The sequence below is a fragment of the Panicum virgatum genome, chromosome 7K, assembly GCF_016808335.1.
Source record: "Panicum virgatum strain AP13 chromosome 7K, P.virgatum_v5, whole genome shotgun sequence".
In the NCBI taxonomy this organism is placed as follows: domain Eukaryota; kingdom Viridiplantae; phylum Streptophyta; class Magnoliopsida; order Poales; family Poaceae; genus Panicum; species Panicum virgatum.
This window is the reverse complement of record NC_053142.1, coordinates 48,558,543-48,580,474: the sequence shown is the minus strand read 5'-3', so window position 1 is coordinate 48,580,474 and position 21,932 is coordinate 48,558,543. Positions and strand designations below refer to the sequence as shown.

Genomic DNA, 21,932 nt, shown 5'->3' with positions numbered 1-21,932 from the left:
CCAATGCACCGATGCCCTATTTTGGACCGTCGGTTCAACCGGTGCCTATAGGCTGACTTGGCTTCGATTCCCTTCTGCACCAAGGTATTATGGCGTCGGTTCTTCCGACTACCACCGGATGCTCCGATGCCCTGGCGTCGGTTCTTCCGGTGCTCCTGAATCGAAGAGCTTTCAGGGCGCTGCCCTGAGACCCGCGAGGGGCGGCCCTTTGGGCCTAGCTACGCCTATCTTCTCTTTGTCATCACTTGAACCTAAAAGCCTGAGAATGGTCATCTTTAACAATCATATTAGTCCAAGTGTTGTGTGTGTCATCAATCTCCAAAACATTATATTGAAATTTGGCACGAGAGGCCATTTTCGCTACAACCGTCGATGTGCTGATCGGAGTCGGCTGAGGAGACAAGTCACTCATGTCGAACTTCCGCAGCAAGTCTCTGGTGTACTTGGCTTGATGGACGAACGTGCCCTGGGAAATTTGCTTGATCTGCAGCCCGAGGAAGAACTGCAGCTCACCCATCATTCTCATCTCGAACTCCCTGGACATCTGCTCAGAAAACTTGGAGACAAGAGCGTGAGAAGAGCCACCAAAGATAATATCATCCACGTATATCTGAACTAACAGAAAATCAGTGCCAGACCGCATGAGGAACAAAGTTTTATCCACACATCCCATTTTAAAGCCCTGAGCCAGCAAAAAAGTTTTCAGTCTGTCATACCAAGCTCTAGGCGCCTGTTTCAAGCCGTAAAGAGCTTTCTGAAGTTTATAAACACGGTTTGGAAACTTGGGATTTTTGAAACCAGGGGTTGTTTCACATAAACCTCTTCTTCGATAAAACCATTTAAGAAGGCAGATTTCACATCCATTTGGAAAACTTTAAAACCCTTGGAAGCAGCAAATGCAAGAAAGATTCGAATAGCTTCCAAACGAGCAACAGGGGCAAAAGTCTCCTCAAAATCAATACCCTCTTTTTGGCAAAACCCCTGGGCAACAAGACGAGCCTTGTTTCAAACAACCAACCCATCCTCACCCTACTTGTTTTTGAAAACCCACTTCGTTCCAATGGGATTACAAGCAGGTGGAGGCTCGACTAAAACCCAAACTTGGTTTCTTTCAAAATTTTCAAGTTCCTCATGCATGGCATTGACCCAATTAGAATAAAAAAGAGCGTGTCCAATATCCTTGGGCTCAAAAGAAGCAACAAACGCTGAATGAGCAAAGCCAGCGATACTTGTTACCTTGGACCGTGTGACTCGCTTATTGAGGTCACCTAGCATCTGTTGAGGTGGATGACGACGCTGAATGTGTCGCAGTGCTTCCCTTGTCGAAGTCGCCTCCTCCTCAACCAAATCTGGTGACTCCTTAGGTGCAGCTGGTGAAGCCTGAGTCACCTGCTCGATCGGCCCCCGTGAAGTAGACGTAGTCGGATCGGGGCCGTCATCATTGTCCGAGCTCGTGGCGGAGGCAACTGGGTCCACAGCACGTGTGGTAGCCTCAGCCTCACCCTCCGCAGCTTCTTCCTCCTCATCTTCAAAGATGGAGGTGCCGAGCTCATCATCTCCTGCAATTTCAAAGATAGAAGCATTGCACGGTGCAATCTCGTCGAAAGTGACTTCACAAGTCTCTCTGACAATGTTAGTATCAATAATTAGCACACGGTAAGCTCTGGAGTGAGAAGCACAACCGAGAAAAATGCAGTCCGACGAGCGAGACTGAAACTTATCAAGATTTCCTTCTTTCAGCACAAAGCACCAGCAACTGAAAACTCTGAGATGGTCAACACGGGGCTGGCGTCCAAATCACAACTCATAAGAGGTCCTGTGCATGAAAGCACGCAAGAAAATACGGTTACACGTAACAAGCGGTGTTAACCGCCTGAGCCCAGTATTTGCGAGGAGTCCTACGCTCATCGAGTATCGTCCTCGCCATCTCAACTAGCGTCCGATTCTTCCGCTCTACAACTCCATTCTGCTGTGGAGTGTAGGGAGAAGAATACTGGTGTTCAAGCCCTTGATCACTGCAAAAGGCGTCAAAACTAGCGTTTTTGAATTTTGTGCCATTATCACTGCGAATCGCTCGCATGGCCTGGGGTAGCTCGTTTTTCAACCTCAAGATCAAGTCTCAAACAAACTCGAAAGCCTCATCCTTGGTTCTCATAAAAAAGACCCAAGAATAGCGAGAGAAGTCGTCCACGATCACAAGAACATACCACTTCCCACCAACAGACATCACCCTAGAAGGACCAACTGTGTCCATGTGTAACAACTCTCCAGGGTGAGCGGTCATCACCTGATTAATAGGCGAGTGTGAAGTAGCAATCATCTTCCCGTGGCGACACGGATGGCAAACAAGGTCCTTTTCAAACTTCAATTTGGGCAATCCTTGGATCAGGCCAAATGAGCCCAGTCTCGACAACAGATCAAAGCTCAAATGTCCAAGTCTCATATGCCACTTCCACAGATCAGAAGAAGGACCAGCCAACAAGCAACGAGAAGGGCCAAGAGGAGTTCCAGAAAAGTCAACCAAGAAAACCCGATCGCGAGGTGTAATCCGGCAAACCAAATCTCCTCTGGAATCCAAAACACGCGAACAACCCTCCTTGAAGCGAACCTCAAACCCCTCATCAAGAAGTTGCGAAACAGAAAGCAAATTGAACCCAAGGTTCGAAACCAAAGCAACCTCTCTCAGGGTAAAGCGATCAGAAACTCGAACAATGCCAAGTCAACGTACCTTTCCTCTTCCATTATCCCCGAACACAATGTACTCCTTTGAGCGCATCGGGGTGAGGCTGGAGAACCATTTGTCATTCCCAGTCATATGGCGCGAACAACCGGAGTCCATGATCCACCTGTTCTCCAAGCCTCGAACCTGCACATCAGTAGTGAGACAAAGGGTGAGCAAATGTCTCAACACTAGGGTTAGCAAAGTGAGAAGCAAACCAGTGTCGAGCCATTTGCTCTACAGAAGGGTTAGCAAAACCAGGCAAAGCGTATCCCTCATATCGTCTACCGCGTGACTGACGAACACCACCGCGAGGAAAGCGTGGTGCATCATAACCTCCTCCAAAGCCTCGGTCCCGTGGTCCATAGCCGTACTGAAAACGACCAGAAGCACGATCGGCAAAGCGACCACCCGCTGGAGCACGGTAAGCACCACTGTCTCCCTGACCTCCACCTACACGGCGCGCCCTAGCATCTTGCCTACCACCACGCCGAGGGGTACCATGCACCCGAGCAGAGTACATGTCCACGTTCCATCTCTTCTGCTCACGCCTCACAGCTCGCTTCCTTCTGAAGCAAAACTCCTCCAGGTGACCCTCTCTGTCACAGAACTCGCAGTGGTACCTCACCTCTCTCTTGGGAGGTGGAGGTCTTGACTGCGGACGGGGAGGAGCAGCCCTCTTCTTCTGGGCAACCTGAGCTGCGGCAGCAGGGAGTGTGTCGAGGGGATTCCTCAGCTCATTGGGCTTTGGAACCCAAACCTGCTTCTGTGGAGGTGCTTTTGATGGTTCTTTCAGCACACCATCCACGGGGTCAACAAGCGAAGGCTGCGTGCTCGAACTAGCAGTGTTTAGAGCACTCTGAACTCCAGCAGCCTTTGCCGATCTTACCATACAACCTGTCAAAGTCTGACTTCGTGTAGGTGTAACTGACCCCAAAACCATCACCACGCTTGAACTGCTTAATTATAATGCCCAACTGCGGCTCACTAGCAGAAACCCAACTAAAAATCGCTCTAAGATAGGTATTCTCATTCTCCAAGTTGGCTTTCTCTAATGCAAGATTATCCAAATCAGATATCAAACCAGGGCAAACAGAGCAGTCAATAGGTGGGCTAGACTCCACGACCTTAGTCTTCCCTAAAGACTTAACCAAGGCATTCTTCTCATCTAGCTCCGACCTTAGCGTGGGACAAAGCTTACAAGCACCAAGCAGAACAGGCCTAGACCTAAGCTCCTCTAGTTCACACACAATAGTAGCAAACTTTGACTGTAAAGAAGCTAGATCAGCCTTCAAGATAGGACACTCATCACATTCAAGCACATCACTAACAATGGGAGCGTCCTTAACCAACTCAAGTTCATGTTTGGCCTTAGCGAGCTCATGAGACACGTCAGCAAGTGAAGTCTTAGCAACATCTAAGTTCGCAACGTTCTCATCATGCTTGGCACAGAGAGCAACAAGATCGTTTATGTGAGATATGCAGCCAACGCACTCATCCTCACTAGATTTCTCCCTAGCACAAGCCAGCTCAGCCCTAAGCTTTCTACGCTCTCTAGCTGCTTCCTTAAGCAGCCTCTTCTGGTTGTCGAGAGTGGCGTACAACTCCCTAACCTCCGTATCAAGCAGGTCGATTGTGGAGTTTACCTCTGAATCGCTCTCGGATCCAGGAGAAGAGTCGACGTGCGTCGGTGTAGCATGTCCACCCGAAGATGCACGAGCACCATCGGCTTCGCCCGCCATGGTGCAGAAACCCTTGCGCCGACCGGCCGCCAAGCACAGGCCAATGAAGCCGGTGGCTTCCTTGTCCCGCTTCTTCTTCTTCTTCTTGTCGTTGTCGTCAGAGGTCGGTGAAGAGGAGCGGTCGGTGTCGGAGCTCTTGTCGAGGTCGCTGAGCTGCGCCAGAAAGTCCTTCTCCCGCTTCTTGGCCTTGTACTGTAAGCGCTTCTTGAGTGACTCCTTGTCGAAGCGTCCCCCGGTCACGACTGCGGTGCTTGTGGCGCCGACGCTCCTTGTTGGAGCCTCCCTCGTCGCGGTTGCGGTGGCGGTAGTAGTCGAAGTGGTTGTTCTGGCCACCGCCGGACTTCTTGGGGCAATCGGCGATGAAGTGGTTCAAATCGCCGCAGTTGTAGCACCCGGGGTTCTTCTTCCTCTGCCTGTTGTGGTAGACGCGCTGGAACTTGCTGATGAGGAGGCACAAGTCGTCGTTGCCCAGCGTCTCCAGCTGCTCATCTGTAACAGAAGGCAAAGAGGCAAGAGAAAAGCCAAGAGCAGAGTTAGCATTAGAGCTCGATCCACCCGGGCCAGTCACAAGAGCGATGCTCTTGGAAGGAGGGGTACCATTGAGCTTGGCTCGTGTCTAGTTATCCACCTCCGCGGCCTTGAGCTTGCTGAAAAGCTCATTCACGGTCAGAGTCTCATAGCCTGCAGACTCAATGATCGTGTTCACCTTGAGATCCCACACAGAGCGGTCAAGTGCATAGAGCAACTTGAGGGCCTTCTCGTGCTCTGTGTACTTAAGAGCATCAGCAGATCTGTTCGCATTGACTTTGTTCACAATCGATTGAAACCGACTGAACATATCACCAATGCTCTCACCCGCCCCCTGTGTGAAGTTCTCGTATTCACGCCGGTGAGTCTCAAACAGTTTGGCCTTCACCTGAGGTGTGCCCTCGTGGTAGTTCACAAGGCACGTCCAAACTTTGTGGGCTTCCTGAAAACCCTGGACGCGTGAGAACTCCGCACGAGAAATGCCAGCGAACAAGGCATTGACAGCCTTGGCGTTAGCCTCGTGCTCGGACACCTGAAGAGGCGTGGTCCGAATGACAAGCACCTCGTAAGCCTGGTTCTTGGTAATATCCCAGACCTCGGCTCCCATGCTCTGCAAGAAGGCTCCCATGCGAACCTTCCAGTAAGCATAGTCCTCGCCGGAAAACACCGAGATCTTCCCAAGACTCGCCATGGTCGCCAAGTGGTTTTCGAACCGGTTAAGGTACTGAAAACCTTAACCGAGCTCTGATACAAATTGAGGGACCGAAACTGGCGACCAGAGGGGGGTGAATGGGAGCCGATCAAAATTTCTCTCGAAATCGATCCGTCGGCCTATATCCCGAAAATCACCACAAGCCCTCGAACCTAGGATGAGAGAGTAGCTATGGACTAGCTATCTCTAAGCAAGAAGGCCTAGGAAGAGAAACAAAAGCAATACGAGAAAACTCCCCAAACAGCAGCTCTGCTGAGTCAGACCGGTCTGACCACTAGCTCAGACCGGTCAGACCGGTTGGGTTGGAAATTGAAATTTCAGACCGGTCAGACCGGTTACCCAGACCGGTCGCTCCCAGACAGCCCACAACCAAAGCTCCAAATGGCAAATCTCGAGCAAACGAAGTCTAAATCCAACGAAACTTGGAGGATACCTTCACACCTGTCCCGTGAACATATCCCCAAGAGATCTCTCCCAAAAGATTAAAGGATCTTGAGAATTCGGAGGAAGATCAAAGTGGATTGGGGTTTTCTGAAGAACACAAAAACTCCAATTCGTGAGAACTCGCGATTGCAGGGGGTTTGGCACTAGGCTAGATGCAACGGAATCGTCACAAAGAGTTCAACAAAACACGAATTCAAAGATTTGTCTCCTCCAAACACAAAACACACCAAAAGAGGAGAATTCGAACCCAAAACGCAAGAGAGGAGGGAGAGGACGAAAACTCAGCACACAAAGGTGAATCTCAAATAAATTTCATTCATTAATCTCAGAGGAATTCACCTATACAAAGGCTAGAGCCTACCACACCATCATCCACCCTCTAGATTGGAGAGATTAGCTATAATCTAACCTTACTTTGCGTTGGAGACCTTGGCCCTAACCTGGAGCAGGGGGAAGGGGAAGGAAAAACCAAAAATGACTCAAGAGACTCAACCCCCACGAACAGGTGAGGGGACTTAAATACCCAGCTGCAGCGGCCAGACCTGTCAGACCGGTCCAAGGGACCGGTCGGGTCTGCAGCAGCCCTGTACACGACCTCAATCAACGGTGGAGTTTCTTTCTTCGACTCGAAGTCTTCCCTGTGATGCCTCCACGTTGACGAAGATCCGGTCCGCGGTTTTGGAGGGTCCGCGAAACCCGGGTAGATGGCCGGTTTTGAGAAAACTGCCAAAACTCCACGCGCGGGAAGATTCCCGCCTCCACGCCGTGGCCCTAGACGCCGTTCCCGCCTCGGCCTCCTGACGGCCCTAGACGCCGCCCGACGCCCGTCACCTCCTCGCCAGTCCCGAGACCGACGCCCATGCCTCCACGACTTGGCGTCTTCAACCGCCGTCCGCCTGCTTGGTTTTGTGGCGCAAACCAAGAAACCCGCCTTCCGTCGCCGCTTGCGCCCTCAATCCAGGAGTGGACGCCACAGCTGCTGCCCGGCCCAAACTCCGGTCCCGGCTGCCCTTCACCGCCGTCCACCGCGCGGTCCATCGGCCACAGCACCTCCACGGCAGCTCTCCGTCGACACTCGACGCCCGTGTACCTGCAACCAAAGACCAAGCTCACGATCACACCGCACGGTTGATAATTCACTCATCACAACCAGGAGTGAGTAATGCTCATTCCTCACACGGAAGCCTCGCCGGCGTGCAAGTGCCCCGACGGGTTCGGGGCCAGCCCGTCCGGCGGATGCACGAGGAGGGAGCCGCTCCAATGCGGCGGCGGGGACTACTTCGCGACCTTGCCGGGCGTGAAGACGCCAGCGATGCCCGTGTTCGTCAGGAACAGGAGCTTCGACGGCTGCACGGCGGAGTGCCGTGGCAACTGCTCGTGCACAGCCTACGCTTACACCAACCTGAGCACCGCCATAAGCGGGGGCAACATGTCCAGGTGCTTGCTGTGGTTCGGCGAGCTTGTCGACATAGCCAAGGACGTCAACATCGATGGAGAGAAGCTGTACCTCCGTCTTGCCGGCTCATCAACAGGTACGCGCTTGCTATTTGAAGCAACCCATGCTACTGCACGGGCTAATTATAATTAATATAAAAATAAAACTTATAGCTAATAATTATAATTATCTATCTCACACTCTCTTTAATTTATTAAATATTATAATATATACTAAAAATACATATTTATCATTATCACATTGTAATAGATTTTATTTCGCATCACACATTCAGGTGAATACACAAAGAGATAAGAAACATTTGTTTGTGAATTGATATTCTTATCTCTTTCATTATACATGAATACAGGGTAACACATAAAGTGGGTAATAGGTTTTTATAAATAATAACATAAATAATATATTAATAATGATAGAAATAGTAATTTAGAATTTTATATTGGTGCATTTTAATATTTTATTATAATTATATAATTTAGATTTAGATTTCAGGGTTACTTTAACTTTTAATAATGACATAATTGGATAATTTATATACAAATTTAGAGGGTTATTTGCATTATTTTTATAATAGCATGGTGGGTGATTTATAGGAAGATTAGGTGTTACTTTAGATTTTTCTATAATGGCAGAGGTGAGTAATTTATTATGACAGATAACAGGTCCAATGAATATTATGATTAGAGTTGCCGGATTGATAGCAGGATATTTCTGATTTTTGTGAGAATGTCTAGAATTTCTCTATTTTTTCAGAGTGTCTACCTAGAATCCTAGGTGACTTCATGTGAAGCTTCAAAAAAAGCCTCCAATTAGTAATAGTAAAATCCCACTGGACTGACAGCGAGATTTTTGATTCCCCCACCCCTCCACACACACACCCCGCCCCGCCCCCAACCCAATGTCAAAGGTTGTGCCGGATCCTGCTCAATCCGAACAAACCGCTGATGATGCGATGCCTACAACTATAAATGAACTCTTATTAAGATTTACATGGATAATAAGCTCGATCAGGTTCAGGTTACTGATAGATTACCAGCACTCCAATACTCCATTGCAAGTAATGCTGGTTGCAGCAATTTCTGAAGGCATACACTTGTATTTGCAGTTCAAAAGAAGAAGAAGAGCAATTTGGTGAAGATTGTCCTTCCGATTACAGCATTCGTTCTGCTACTCGCATTTGCAGCCCTTGTCTGGACATACAAATACAGAGGTAAAAAAAAGGAGCCAGTGTTTTCCAAGACGCAAGTTGTTGTGCAAGTGTTGACAGAGAAACCCATCGTTGTTTCTATTGGCAGGCACACGGCGAAAGAAGAAAGTACAGAAGCGATTGATGTTACAATACTTGAGGTCTACGGACGAAACTGGGGACAAGAACATAGAGTTTCCATTTATTAGCTTCGACGACATTGTTGTGGCAACAGACAACTTCTCTGATGCCAATATGCTTGGGAAGGGAGGTTTCGGAAAAGTTTACAAGGTACTAGTAGCAACAGTTTTTTTTACCTTGATAGTTATATATACCACTAGTAAACCTGTATAATAATTCTGTGTGACACAATCGTGTAGGGACTGTTGGCAGGCACCAATGAAGTAGCCGTCAAGAGACTTAGCAAGAGTTCTGGGCAAGGCACCCAGGAATTTAGAAACGAAGTAGTCCTGATTGCAAAATTGCAGCACAAGAACCTAGTTAGGCTTCTCGGTTGCTGTATTCATGAAGATGAGAAGCTATTAGTCTACGAATATTTGCCCAACAAAAGCTTGGATTACTTCCTCTTTGGTACATTCAGTTTTCAATGTTCCAAACTGTTGATCAAACCCAATAAATAATTATGCACATTTGCCCTGTGACATAATTAACATACCTCATTTCTTATCAGACTCTGAAAGAAACTTAATGCTTCAATGGCTGACAAGGTTCAAGATAATCAAGGGAGTAGCACGAGGAATGATGTATCTCCATCATGACTCCAGATTAACTATAATCCACAGAGATCTCAAAGCAAGCAATATTTTGTTAGATAAAGAGATGATCCCTAAGATATCAGATTTTGGCATGGCTAGGATATTCGGTGGCGACCAGCATGAGGCAAATACAAACAGGGTTGTTGGGATGTAGTAAGTAACACCTGCCCTGCCAATTCTTAATATGGAACTTATTTGCTGGCACTAGTTCAGAACTTGAGATTGTGCAGATCTAACTCAAACTGGTGAATGTTTGCATAGTGGTTATATGTCCCCTGAATATGCAATGGAAGGTGCATTTTCAGTCAAGTCAAACACCTACAGCTTTGGTGTTCTAATGTTGGAGATTGTAAGTGGTCTAAAGATCAGCTCACCATATCTTATCAAGGATTTTCCTAACCTTATAGTCTATGTAAGTATTGTGGGATGCGCCCACTCCAGGACTACTACATATTTTTACCCACTGAAAATATACTAGCTCACCGAAAAATTCTTCTCTGTGCAGGCATGGAACCTATGGAAGGATGGCAACATAGAAGATTTGGTGGGCTCATCTGTTGAGGAGGATTATCGCCTCGATGAAGTTTTGCGATGCATCCATATAGGACTTCTGTGTGTTCAAGACAGTCCGCACTGTAGGCCACTCATGTCAGCAGTTGTATTCATGCTCGAGAACAAAACCACGCCACTCACAATACCAATGCAGCCTGTGTAATTTTCCTGTATGGACGCTGGCCCTGTAAGAGCTGACAACTCCATGAATGACATGAGCCTCACAGCACTAGAAGACCGTTAAATTTTCAATGCCAACAACTTTTAGTGTATCTGAATTTCATAAGCTTGCAGCAGTGTAAAGTCTTAGCATAACTGTACAATATATATCCCCCCCAAAAAAAACTGTACAATGTATATGTGAATTCCAGGGTAGGAGATCGTTCAACAAGTTGAGGAAGGTGTTGGATCATATTTATATTGCAATATTGGTAAATTTCTCATTTCAGATAATTTACAAGAGTTTGCTTTTTTAAAAAAATCTTCGGTTGTTCAATGCTTGCGAATGAAGGTTATCCGATATCATTAACTGAAGTAACTTGTTGTGTGCTTGATTCTCAATAGTGTAACTGGCAGCGGCGCGCGAACGCCGACACAAATATTAAGAGTTGCTCGTGTAACTGCCCAATAACTATTTTTTTTCTCGAACAATTTTTTTATTTCCAAATAAATTTGTTATTGATAGAACAACTAAAAATTATTTTAAAATAAAAAAAATTCTAAACACAAATTTGACTGAATTACACATGTAGATCAGTTCATAAAATTTGGAGTGGGAGGGGCCTAGAGCGACGAGTTTGCCGCCCAACGCCGACCACCAAAGAGGCATACCACTTCCTTCAGAACCCAATGGGCTCGCCGCTCTCGGTCCAGCATAGTGGGTTCCGCGGGCCAGCTAACCCCGAACCCGTCGTGCACAACGGAACGGCGGTCGTTGCCGGCACGCCGCGCTCTCGCAGCCCGGCGGTCATGCCGCCGCCGCCCCCGCGTGCCTCATCTCCCTTCCCTTTACCTAGCCGCCACACTACCCCGTTCGTATTCCTCTACGCCTGCTCCGACAGCCAACAAAGGGCTATTCCCCATTTCCCCTGGCCGCGATGCAAGGTCACAACTCGGAAACCGTCCCAGCCCGCTGTCGCGCTGCCCCGGCGGCGGGAAGCTAACCGTCCCTTCGGCGCTCGGAGCCCCGCCTGACGGTAACCAGTTTCTTGGCATCTCCCTTTTCTGTGAAAACCTGGAATCTGACTTCTTGCAGCTCGAATCCGGAGTTCCTATGCATTTGATTTCTGTGCATTCCCAGCTAGGAGTAGTTACGATTATCGTTGTAGATTCATGTGGATCTCGCACGACCACCTGTGCCTCGGTGCTATTCTTGGTGTGCATTTCCCCTCAATAGGCTGGTCGCGACGTTGAATTGCCCACTTGTGTTTCTGCTAGTTCAACATTTCCAGCGAGGTGGCGAGTGTCAAGCTGTCAGCATCAGCTACGACGCCACACATATCGGAAATTTCCGGCCGTTATCCTATGTCTCCAGAATTAGTATTCGAAACTTATCATCTCGTCCTCGAGTTATGCGCCTCGAATATGAGCTTCAGCAAACAGCTGATGGCGCTATCCTATACTCTGAAATTTTGACCACTAAGCTGGACTATTCCTCCTATCCCATTTAAATTTGACAACTGACAAGTGACAAGAGCAGCTTTTGAGTTGGAGGGACTTTGCCGTGTGCCAGGGACTAGGCACACGGCAAAGTGACAATTTGGCCTGCCCTGAAAAACAAGTTCGCCGTGTGCCTGGGCCATGCACACGGCAAACTGACCATGCTTTGCCGTGCGCCTCACGAAGGCACACGGCGAACCTTACTACTTTGCCGTGCTCCAGAGGTAAGGCTCACGGCGAAGCCCTCTGCCGTTGGGCCCCGCGCGCACGCGTTTGCCGTGCGCCTAGCCAGGTGGCGCACGGCAAAGTAGAAAATTTCGCCGTGTGCCTACTGCCTGGCACACGGCGAACTCCTCCGTCACGCCGTCTTCGTCTTTTTTTGCCATGTACTCTTGGATACACACGGCGAACGTGTTTGCCATGTGCCCGATAAATGACACATAGCAAACTAGGTCTTTGCCGTGCCTAGCGCTGTCGTCGTGGGTTCGCCGTCAGCCACCGACGGCGAAGACTTCGCCGTGTGCCTTCTAGGGTTCGTTGTGTGCTTGGGGCACACGGCGAAGTCTCGAAATCCGGTAGTGACGGTCCCATCTTGCTAACTCTGTGGAGGCAGTTTTTCTTCTCACGTCGGCACTGATGGAGACTCCATCGTCCATCGAGATGTAGATGTTCCAAGGTTGAATTGTTTCGAGCTTCAGATTGAATTATTCCAAGGTAGTGCATTGAAGTTTCATTCTCGCCCTCTCTTCCCAGATTCCACGCACGGGAACGGGATTGAATTATTGCAGACTTTCCTGTCCAGTATTTCTCCACGTCTTATAATTCTATGAGAGCCACACTTCGATCTGACACCTTGAGACAGACAGAAAATCCCAAGTATGCCTCTATTTCTTACGGTCCAACTACTCCATGGCTATACGCTACTTTCTTCACCCTTCAGAGGCAAACAAACCAGCACTGAAGAACGTAATGGGCAAGGCCAACCTCCATGTTTTCTTCCTCCTATTCTTGATCTTGAGTTCTTTCTGTGAGTCCAACGACCAACTAACAGTAACACAGGAAAACTCACTCTCCCCCGGCAACATGGTCATCTCTGATGGGGGAGTCTTTGCTCTTGGCTTTTTCTCCCCAACCAACTCCAGCAAGAGCCTATACCTTGGAATCTGGTACCACAACATCCCCGAGCGCACCGTCGTGTGGGTCGCGAATCGCGACAGCCCAATCTCCAACCATTCATCCGTGAAGCTCACCATCACCAATAGTCAAGAGATGGTGTTGTTCGACTCTGAAGGACGCTCTGTTTGGATGACGGCGAACACCACCACCGCTGGTGGTGCTGACGGAGCTATCGCGGTTCTACTCGACTCAGGTAACTTTGTGCTCCGGTTGCTCAACGGCACGGTCGTGTGGCAAAGCATCGATCATCCTACCGACACCGTACTTCCAAACACGAGGGTCTTGGTGAGCTACAAGTCACAGGTGGTTGGACACCTCGTTGCCTGGAAGGGCCCTGATGATCCATCTAGTGGGGACTTCTCCTTAAGCATCGATCCCAGCTCGAACCTTCAATTCTTCATCTAGAACGGGAGTTTGCCGTACAAGCGCCCCAATGTTGTAAACGAAGTTTCAGAATCCGGCAGCGTATACCAGATCAACACCACCTATATCATGTCTCAGTATCTCTACCACAATGGGGATGAGTTGTACTACACCTACACAGTCTCAGATGGGTCACCCTACACACGCATCTTGCTTGACTACAGAGGTAACCTGGCCCTCCTGAGCTGGAACAACACCACATTGTCATGGACATTTGATTACACCGAGAACAGTTCTTGTGCCCTCTACGCCTCTTGTGGCCTGTTCGGTTACTGCGACGCGGTAACTATCCCGACGACATGCCGGTGCCCTGATGGGTTTGAGCTCGTCGACAGTCTCAACTTATCGAGAGGATGCCAGAGAAAGGAAGCGCTAAGATGCGGAAAGAAGAATTTCATGACCTTGCCTAACATGAAGGTCCCTGACAAATTCTTGCGCATTAGGAATACAAACTTCGGCCAGTGTGCAGAAGAGTGCTCCAGAAACTGCTCGTGTATGGCATACGCCTATGCCAACTTGAGCAGGGCTGGGGGCACTATGGGCGACACATCGCGGTGTTTGGTTTGGACTGGGGATCTCATCGACATGGAGAAGGCCAGCTTCTATACTGAGAATTTGTACATCCGGCTTGCCGAATCTCCTGGTACGCGCGTTCCGTACATCTCATCCAGTGATCCTTCTTTCACCAGAAGTTGCATTAGTGTTTAGTACTTCGATGTGACAATGTGCTGCCATCGCTGCTCTAAGGCATGTTTGTCAGATACTAGTAAGATGGAGATTGCTCTAAAATTGTTTATGATTTAGTTGAAATTTGTGCAAGGCCTGAATGGGTTTAAAACCGACTTGCATCAAATAAACCATGGCAGCAACCATTTATCTACTCCGTGCTAGTTTCAATGCAATCAAAGTAGAAAAAAAAAGTATAACAAATGCCCAACCCTATTTTTATTTTTGCAACAGTTATTTTGCATGAGCATACGTAACGCAACCTGACTAAACTTACCACGATATCAAAAGCCTATCAGTTAACGTCTTGCATGTTCTTCTGTGTTCACAACAGCAAGTCAGTCTATTTAGATTTAAAGCATTCACAGATTGCTCATGTAACCCTGTGCAAGTAAACTCACACAATTGCAAACAATGCTTGTCGCGGTAAGTTCTGAAGACATATTTTTCCTCTTATACAGTTCAAAAGAACGGAGAATTGCTGAAGATCTTACTGCCAATTATAGCATGTTTGCTGCTACTAGCGTTCGCGGCCCTTATCTGGAAATGTAAGAGAAGAGGTACAAAGAAAATAGCTCTAGTTTCAAAAATGCAACACTACTGCATAAGTGTTTAGGAGAAAGAATTCATTGATGTTTCTACTAGCAGCCAAACAACAAAAGAAGAAAGTCCAAAAGAACATGATGCTAGAGTACTTGAGATCTACTGATGAAGCAGGGAACAAGAATAATGTAGAGTTCCCATTTGTTAGCTTCAACGACATTGTTGCAGCAACAAACAATTTCTCCGACACCAACATGCTTGGCAAAGGAGGTTTTGGTAAAGTTTACAAGGTACAAGCAAAAAGTTTCACTTGATTGTTATATATTGATAGAAAATTATATGGTTTGTAACTGTTTTTTGATGAATGAGGGATCATGCAGGGAATGTTGGATGGTAGCACGGAAGTAGCTATTAAGAGACTAAGCAAGGGTTCTGGACAAGGCACAGAGGAATTCAGAAATGAAGTAGTCTTGATTGCAAAACTGCAGCACAAGAACCTAGTTAAGCTTCTAGGTTGTTGTATTCATGAAGATGAGAAGATGCTAGTTTACGAGTACTTGCCCAACAAAAGCTTGGATTACTTCCTCTTTGGTACATTCAGTTTCTAATTTTTCACAATGTTTACAAAACTCAACAAATAAATATGCATATGTGTTTTGTTCCATATTATTCTTATCAGACTCTGCAAGAAAATCAATGGTTCAGTGGCCAACAAGGTTCAAGATAATCCAGGGAGTAGCAAGAGGAATTATGTACCTCCATCAGGACTCAAGATTAACTATAATCCATAGAGATCTGAAAGCAAGCAACATTTTGTTAGATAAAGAGATGAGCCCAAAGATATCAGACTTTGGTATGGCCAGGATATTCTGTGGTGATCAGAACCAAGCAAATACTAACCGGATTGTTGGGACATAGTAAGTAACTCGTGCACTATCGAATTATTCAGAGGGAATCATAATCTTGGACTTATTAAAATTATGCAGATCTCATGTACTGATGACTCGCTTTTACAGTGGCTACATGTCCCCTGAATACGTGATGGAAGGTGCATTTTCGGTCAAGTCTGACACCTACAGCTTTGGTGTTTTGCTGTTGGAGATTGTGAGTGGATTAAAGATCAGCTCACCACATCTTATCATGGACTTCCCTAATCTTATAGTCTATGTAAGTTTCGGGTGATGCTCCCAATCCAGCACCATAACCTACTCACTGAACATATATTAGCTCATTGAAAGAAAAATCTCTCTGTTCAGGCATGGAACTTATGGAAAGATGGCAAAACAGAAGATTTAGTGGACCCATCTGTTAAGGAGAACTGCCCCTTGGATGAAGTTTCACGGTGCATCCACATAGGGCTTTTGTGCGCTCAAGACAGTCCGAACTGTAGGCCGCTCATGTCAACGGTTGTGTTGATGCTAGAGAGTAAAAGCACACCACTCCCAACACCCCTGCAGCCTCTGTATTTTGGGCGAAGGGATGCTGAACCTGGAAGAGGCAGCGACAACAGGGTACCGTCCATGAATGGCATGAGCCTCACGGTGGTCGAAGGCCGTTAGATGCTAAATGGATAGTACTTTTTATATGCACGAGTCTTATGATTCTGCAAGTGTTCAAGAGTCTTACCTTAACTGTACATGATAAGTGAATTCCATTTCCAGGATAGGCAGCCATTCTACTGGTTGAGTGTATGTGTGTGTGTGAAACATTAGCTGCAAGGTATTGATATTTATATCGGTAGTGCTTTTGTAATATTGATATTTTAAAATCCTGTGCTCTGCTTTGCTGCGGTCCATGGCATCTACACAATACACATGCGAGCATCAGTAATTCAGTAATCTACTGTCAGTCCATCCGTTGTTCAGACTTCAGAGAACCTGTACACTTTGGGAGGAACAAGCATGCTCGGCGAACAAGAGTCTCAAAAAGCAAGCAGCCCCATAAGGCCATAAGCATGGAATGCCAGATACTCAGCAGATGAACAAGCTCTATCGGACGGTTAAGGATACTCATAGCAGAAATGCTGAACTGAGAGTCTGAGACCACAGAACTAGCAGAAAGCATTTGTCAGACAGAATCTCTCCGTGCCATTTCTCCTCCTGTTCCTGCTGATCCGTCATCCACTTTGGACCCCGCACTGCGAAATTGCGTCTGCCTGCCCCAACAACGGCGGCGGCCGCGTTCATCTCCCAGAGGCCAGAGCTGGCCGGCCGCATAGGCGCTTTGCTGCCCAGAACAGAGCGCGTCATCGAGCTGCTTTTGATGAAGAAGAAGAAGCGGCGAGGTCCCCCCCCCCCATCAGCTGATTCAGCTCCGAGCTTGAGCAGCGCCGCCTGGCTGCGTCGCATTCCCGCCGTCCAGCCTCCGGCGGTGGTGGTGCCCTGCCTCGGCTCCCGTCCCGTCCCGCGCTTGTCTGGTAGGGAGGACGAGAATGGAGGACCCAGTCAACCGTTGACGTTCAGTATACGACCGATCTCGGCCGCACAATTTTCATCCAACGTCCGAAAGGGACCCCAGGGGTGGACGGTATTTGAAACACCGTCCACCCCCGTCCCCCGGTTGTCGGCTTGTCGCAAGGACGCGCCGGCTCCGCTGCATGCCGTGGCTCACCGGAGCGCCGCCGCCCGTGTCCCGAGCGTCATTTGATCTCCTCCATGGCTCCATCCATGCTGCATAGGTCGCACGCTTCAACTAGGGAAGAGGAGATGTACCATGGCCGGCGAGCGGCGAACACGAAGAGGGCGGGGTGTTCCGACCCTGGTTGCCGCGAGGAGCGCCGCCTCTGCAGCACGGCGTGGCTCGGCGAACAGCAAGCAGCGCACGATTGGTGCTCGATCTGCCCGACGGTCCTGCGCAACTCCGGCGGCTGCCGGCCGGCCACCTACTGCAGGTCTTGATTCGCCGGAGCGCTGGCGCATTGGGATTGTCCATGAGCGCAAGGAGGAAGACCTGGACGGCCGTCTCCCTGTCCGGGCGGCCGGGGCCATGGACGCTCTGCCCAGATCGAAGCACGCGTTCGTGTTGCCCGTGATGAACAAGCTGCGGGTTCTCCCGACGCCGCTGCACTGCGTCGCGTTCTCGCCACCCACCCTTCAGCGTGGCGCCGCCCTGCCCCTCCCTCTGCCCCCTGCTCCCACCCCGGGCTTGCATGATGGGGGCGATCCATCCAGTCAACTGTTGACCTGCGATCTACGCCCGATCTGAACCGCACATGGTCGATCCAATGACTAGCAGGGACCCATGGGTGGACCCATGGGTCGATCCAATGAAATACCGTCCACCCCCGGTCGGTGTTTCAGGCTCCGGCGCCGTCCGCCCCTAGCGGCCGCGAGGACACCGCCTCCGTGGCTCGCCGGAGCGCCACCGCGTCCTGGGCGTTGATGGATCTCATCCCTTTCTTCCTTTAGGCATAGTGCCGAGAACTACGATTGTGGCATAGGAGATGGGCGACTGGCGTCGTGGCGAGGCTGCATCCAGAGAAACCGCAGCTGGCCGGCCGGCCGGCCGGCCATCTCCTCGTCGCCACCGGGGCTGCGCGTGTACGGGGAGAGCTGCTGTGAAATTATCAGCATGACGCGTGGCCAGCAGTGCAAAGCCGTTCTCGGAACGGAGGCTGCCTCCGCCACCAGCCGCGCGTGGGCGCGGACGCCGGACGGGCTGGCATGTCCACCGGGGCATCGTCGGCGACATCTGGCGGTGGTGGCAGTGCCCGCGTATCCGGAAGACCGGAACGAGGCGGCGCTCCAGCGAGCCGCCTTGGACGGAGAGGGTGACACCGGCCTTAGGACTGTTTAATTCTGTCGGTGCAAGCAAGGGTTCCATGGAATCGAACCCCAGGAAGGGGCTTAGGGGCAGGAGGAAGCTACTTAACGGACGCGATGGCGTTCCGGCGAGCGAGCCACGCTATGCTGTAGAGGGCAGAGGCGGCGCTCCTCGTTCAGAACACCGCCCACCCTCTCCGTGCTCGCCGCCCGCCATGGTACGGCTCCTCTTCCATGTTTGAAGCGTGTGACCTAAGAAGCATGGATGGAGGAGATCAACTGACGCTCGGTATGCGAGGAGTGGCGTTCCGGCTAGCCATCCGCCACGGCATGTAGCAGAGCCGGCGCGTCCTTGCGACAAGCCCGACAGCCGGGGTGGACGGCGCCTGAAACACCGACCTTGGGGGACCGGATTTCAAATACCGTCCACCCCTGGGGACATTGGATCGACCATGTGAGGCCGAGATAAGTTTACCAAGCCCCGTCTAGCGGCTAGGCTGGGCACCTCCTCGGTTCCTTACGCTCCAGCCCAGTGGAAAAATGACATGGGTCGTTGGCAGCCCAACACAAAGCACTCCAGCCCAATAAAAGTTTACCGTGTCATTGGACTAAACTAATTTGCCGAGGGATTATGAACTAGCATCTCCTGAAATCTGAGCTCTAATCTCAAAAAACAAAATCTCCTGAAATCTGAGCTAAATTAATTTGTACAAAAAGATACAAAATGGTACTGTTTACAGCGACGTTCGCTCTCATCCTTTTCCGTGAACACCGAGTCCAACACTCTTCAGATCTGACTCCGTAGCAGAGTCTGCGCATGCGGCACTGTCAACTTTCGTTAAGTCCGCGACGCGCATGCTAGCTTTGGCCTTTGGTCTTGGTGTTCGTTGTCATTATCTGTTAGAGTAAGACTTGGCCAATTGCCGCCTTACAATGTTCTCACTACTCTAGCTTGTGATGGCATGATCACACAGATCAGAGCTACATCTTGGTTTAACGGCCAGAAAAAATGAAAATTCTTCCCGAGTCCAGGCCTCTCGGTCCAACTGTTCTTTAGCTCTTTCTGCGAGCACGACTGCCATCAGAAATCAAACGCAAGCTCGTCTTCTATTGCGGGGAGTCAGCAACATGCTCATCTCTGCTTTCTCTCTTCCAAAGAAAATCCAGTACTATTCCAAAGGAATTGTCAGCAAGTTTACCTCTTTAACAGTTGTATCATAGCTACTCTTCTTAACAGTTGTGTGCATCTTTCTGTAAAAGGGCAAGGCAAACCAATGGGTTTGGCTTCCCGTTCCACCGTGCTCCTCCTCCTTTCTTGGGTTTCTTTATGCATATCCGCTGACCAGCTCTCACCTGCCAAACCCCTCACCTTCCCCGACGGCAAGCTCATCTCCAACAATGGCGTCTTCGCTCTGGGCTTCTTTTCCCCAACCAACTCAAGCACACCACGCTTCTACATCGGCATATGGTACAACAACGACCCCGAGCGCACCGTCGTGTGGGTCGCCAACCGCGACAGCCCAATCGTCACCCCTTCCTCCGCGACGCTCGCGGTAACGAACCGCTCTGACCTCGTCCTGTCAGACACTCAAGGCCGCATCTACTGGACTACGACCAACAACATCACCACCACCGGGCGCACGGCGGCGGCGATGCTCGACGACAAGGGCAACCTGGTCCTCCGATCATCCCAAGGCGCAACCCTGTGGCAGAGCTTCGACCACCCGACCGACACCATCCTCCCCGGCATGCCGGTCTGGGTCAACTACCGGACACGCTTCACGCAGAGCCAGCTGGTTTCTTGGAGAAGCCCCGAGGACCCATCCGCCGGCAACTTCTCCTTGGGCGCGGACGCCAGCTCGGGCATCCAGTATGTCCTCAAGGACGGGCCCCGCCTGCTGTGGCGCAGCGGGGCTTGGAACGGCGAGATGGTCCTGGACTACACGCCCAACAATGCCAGCACCGTCATAATCATGTCCATCGTCACCAACGGCGACGACATCTCGCTCATGTTCAGCGTCTCCGACGGGTCGCCGAGCATGTACGTCAGGGTGGCCTCCATGGGCAGGTACGAGTTCACCGTCTGGAACCGCACCGCGGCGGCGTGGGCAGTCCTGGAGGCGCACCCTGGTGCCGGGTGCGACCGGTACGCGGCGTGCGGCCCGTTCGGGTACTGCGACGCCACGGAAGCCTCGCCGGCGTGCAAGTGCCTCGACGGGTTCGGGGCCAGCCCGTCCGGCGGATGCACGAGGAGGGAGCCGCTCCAATGCGGCGGCGGGGACTACTTCGCGACCTTGCCGGGCGTGAAGACGCCAGCGATGCCCGTGTTCGTCAGGAACAGGAGCTTCGACGGCTGCACGGCGGAGTGCCGTGGCAACTGCTCGTGCACGGCCTACGCTTACACCAACCTGAGCACCGCCATAAGCGGGGGCCACATGTCCAGGTGCTTGCTGTGGTTCGGCTAGCTTGTCGACATAGCCAAGGACGTCAACATCGATGGAGAGAAGCTGTACCTCCGTCTTGCCGGCTCATCAACAGGTGCGCGCTTGCTAATTGAAGCAACCCATGCTACTCCACGGACTAATTAAAATTAATATAAAAATAAACTTATAGCTAATAATTATAATTATATATCTCACACTCTCTTTAATCTATTAAATATTCTAATATAAACTTAAAAATATATATTTATCATTATCTAGTTGCAATAAATTTTATTTTTCATCACACATCCATGTGTGTTTGGTATATATTTAATTGAAATATTTATTTGTGAATTGATATTCTTATCTCTTTCATCATACATGAAAATAAGGTGACACATATCATAGGTAGTATGTTTATATAAATAATAATAGTAACGAATATGGCATCATTTATGCCATTTCGAGTGATTTTGGTGATCGAATGACAACGCAATTAATGAGACTAATGGTTTTGTTAAGTGAACATTTCTAGATCTCAGGGATGAAGTAAAAAGGCCATGCAAAGCAAAACACGAAGAAAGAACTCAAAGAAACGTTGAATTGGATGAGTTCTGCAGAAAACAGGAGCACCGGAAGAACCGATGCCTGTAGCATCGGTGCATCCGATGGTTGTCGGAAGTTTCGACGTCCTGGCATCGGTGTAAGTCTGAGCACCTAATGGAGATCAATCGAAGACCAAGTCAAGATAGCCAGGTCATCGGTTGAACCGACGGCGTCAAGATAGGCATCGGTGCATTAGATGTACTATGTTCCAAAGACGATGTCAAGCGCCCAGGAGTCAAACCTTCAGCACCGGTTCAACCGACGGCACATCGGAGCAATGACGTCAGCAGAAGAGGGAGGCCCAACGGCTAGTCCAGTTGCCGTGTGTGACCGGTTGAACCAACGCCCATAGCATCGGTTCATCCGATGGTCTCTGGAGTCACTGCAACTGTGTCAGCAAGCCAACGGCTACTTCAGTTGCTGTGAGTGACCGGAAGTTCCGACGCCTCCTCACCGGAAGTTCCGATGCCTACGCAGAAACTGGCAACGGCTAGTAGCGG

The 21,932-nt window shown here is 49.7% G+C and overlaps 2 protein-coding genes and 1 pseudogene across 2 annotated transcripts; all 3 read left to right on the top strand.

The window, feature by feature from the left end:
* The first annotated feature begins 7,307 nt into the window (after positions 1-7,307).
* LOC120640354 (G-type lectin S-receptor-like serine/threonine-protein kinase B120) lies at positions 7,308-10,278 on the top strand. The gene is made up of 6 exons (XM_039916190.1): positions 7,308-7,677; positions 8,897-9,078; positions 9,168-9,378; positions 9,479-9,716; positions 9,825-9,975; positions 10,069-10,278. Exons 1-6 carry the CDS (start codon positions 7,308-7,310, stop codon positions 10,276-10,278), a joined length of 1,362 nt encoding a protein of 453 aa, XP_039772124.1.
* A 1,942-nt stretch (positions 10,279-12,220) lies between these two features.
* LOC120641892 lies at positions 12,221-16,435 on the top strand (annotated as a pseudogene).
* A 3,242-nt stretch (positions 16,436-19,677) lies between these two features.
* On the top strand, positions 19,678-20,868 carry LOC120640353 (S-locus-specific glycoprotein S13-like). The gene has a single exon (XM_039916189.1). It carries the CDS (start codon positions 19,678-19,680, stop codon positions 20,866-20,868), a length of 1,191 nt encoding a protein of 396 aa, XP_039772123.1.
* The last annotated feature ends 1,064 nt before the right edge of the window (positions 20,869-21,932 follow it).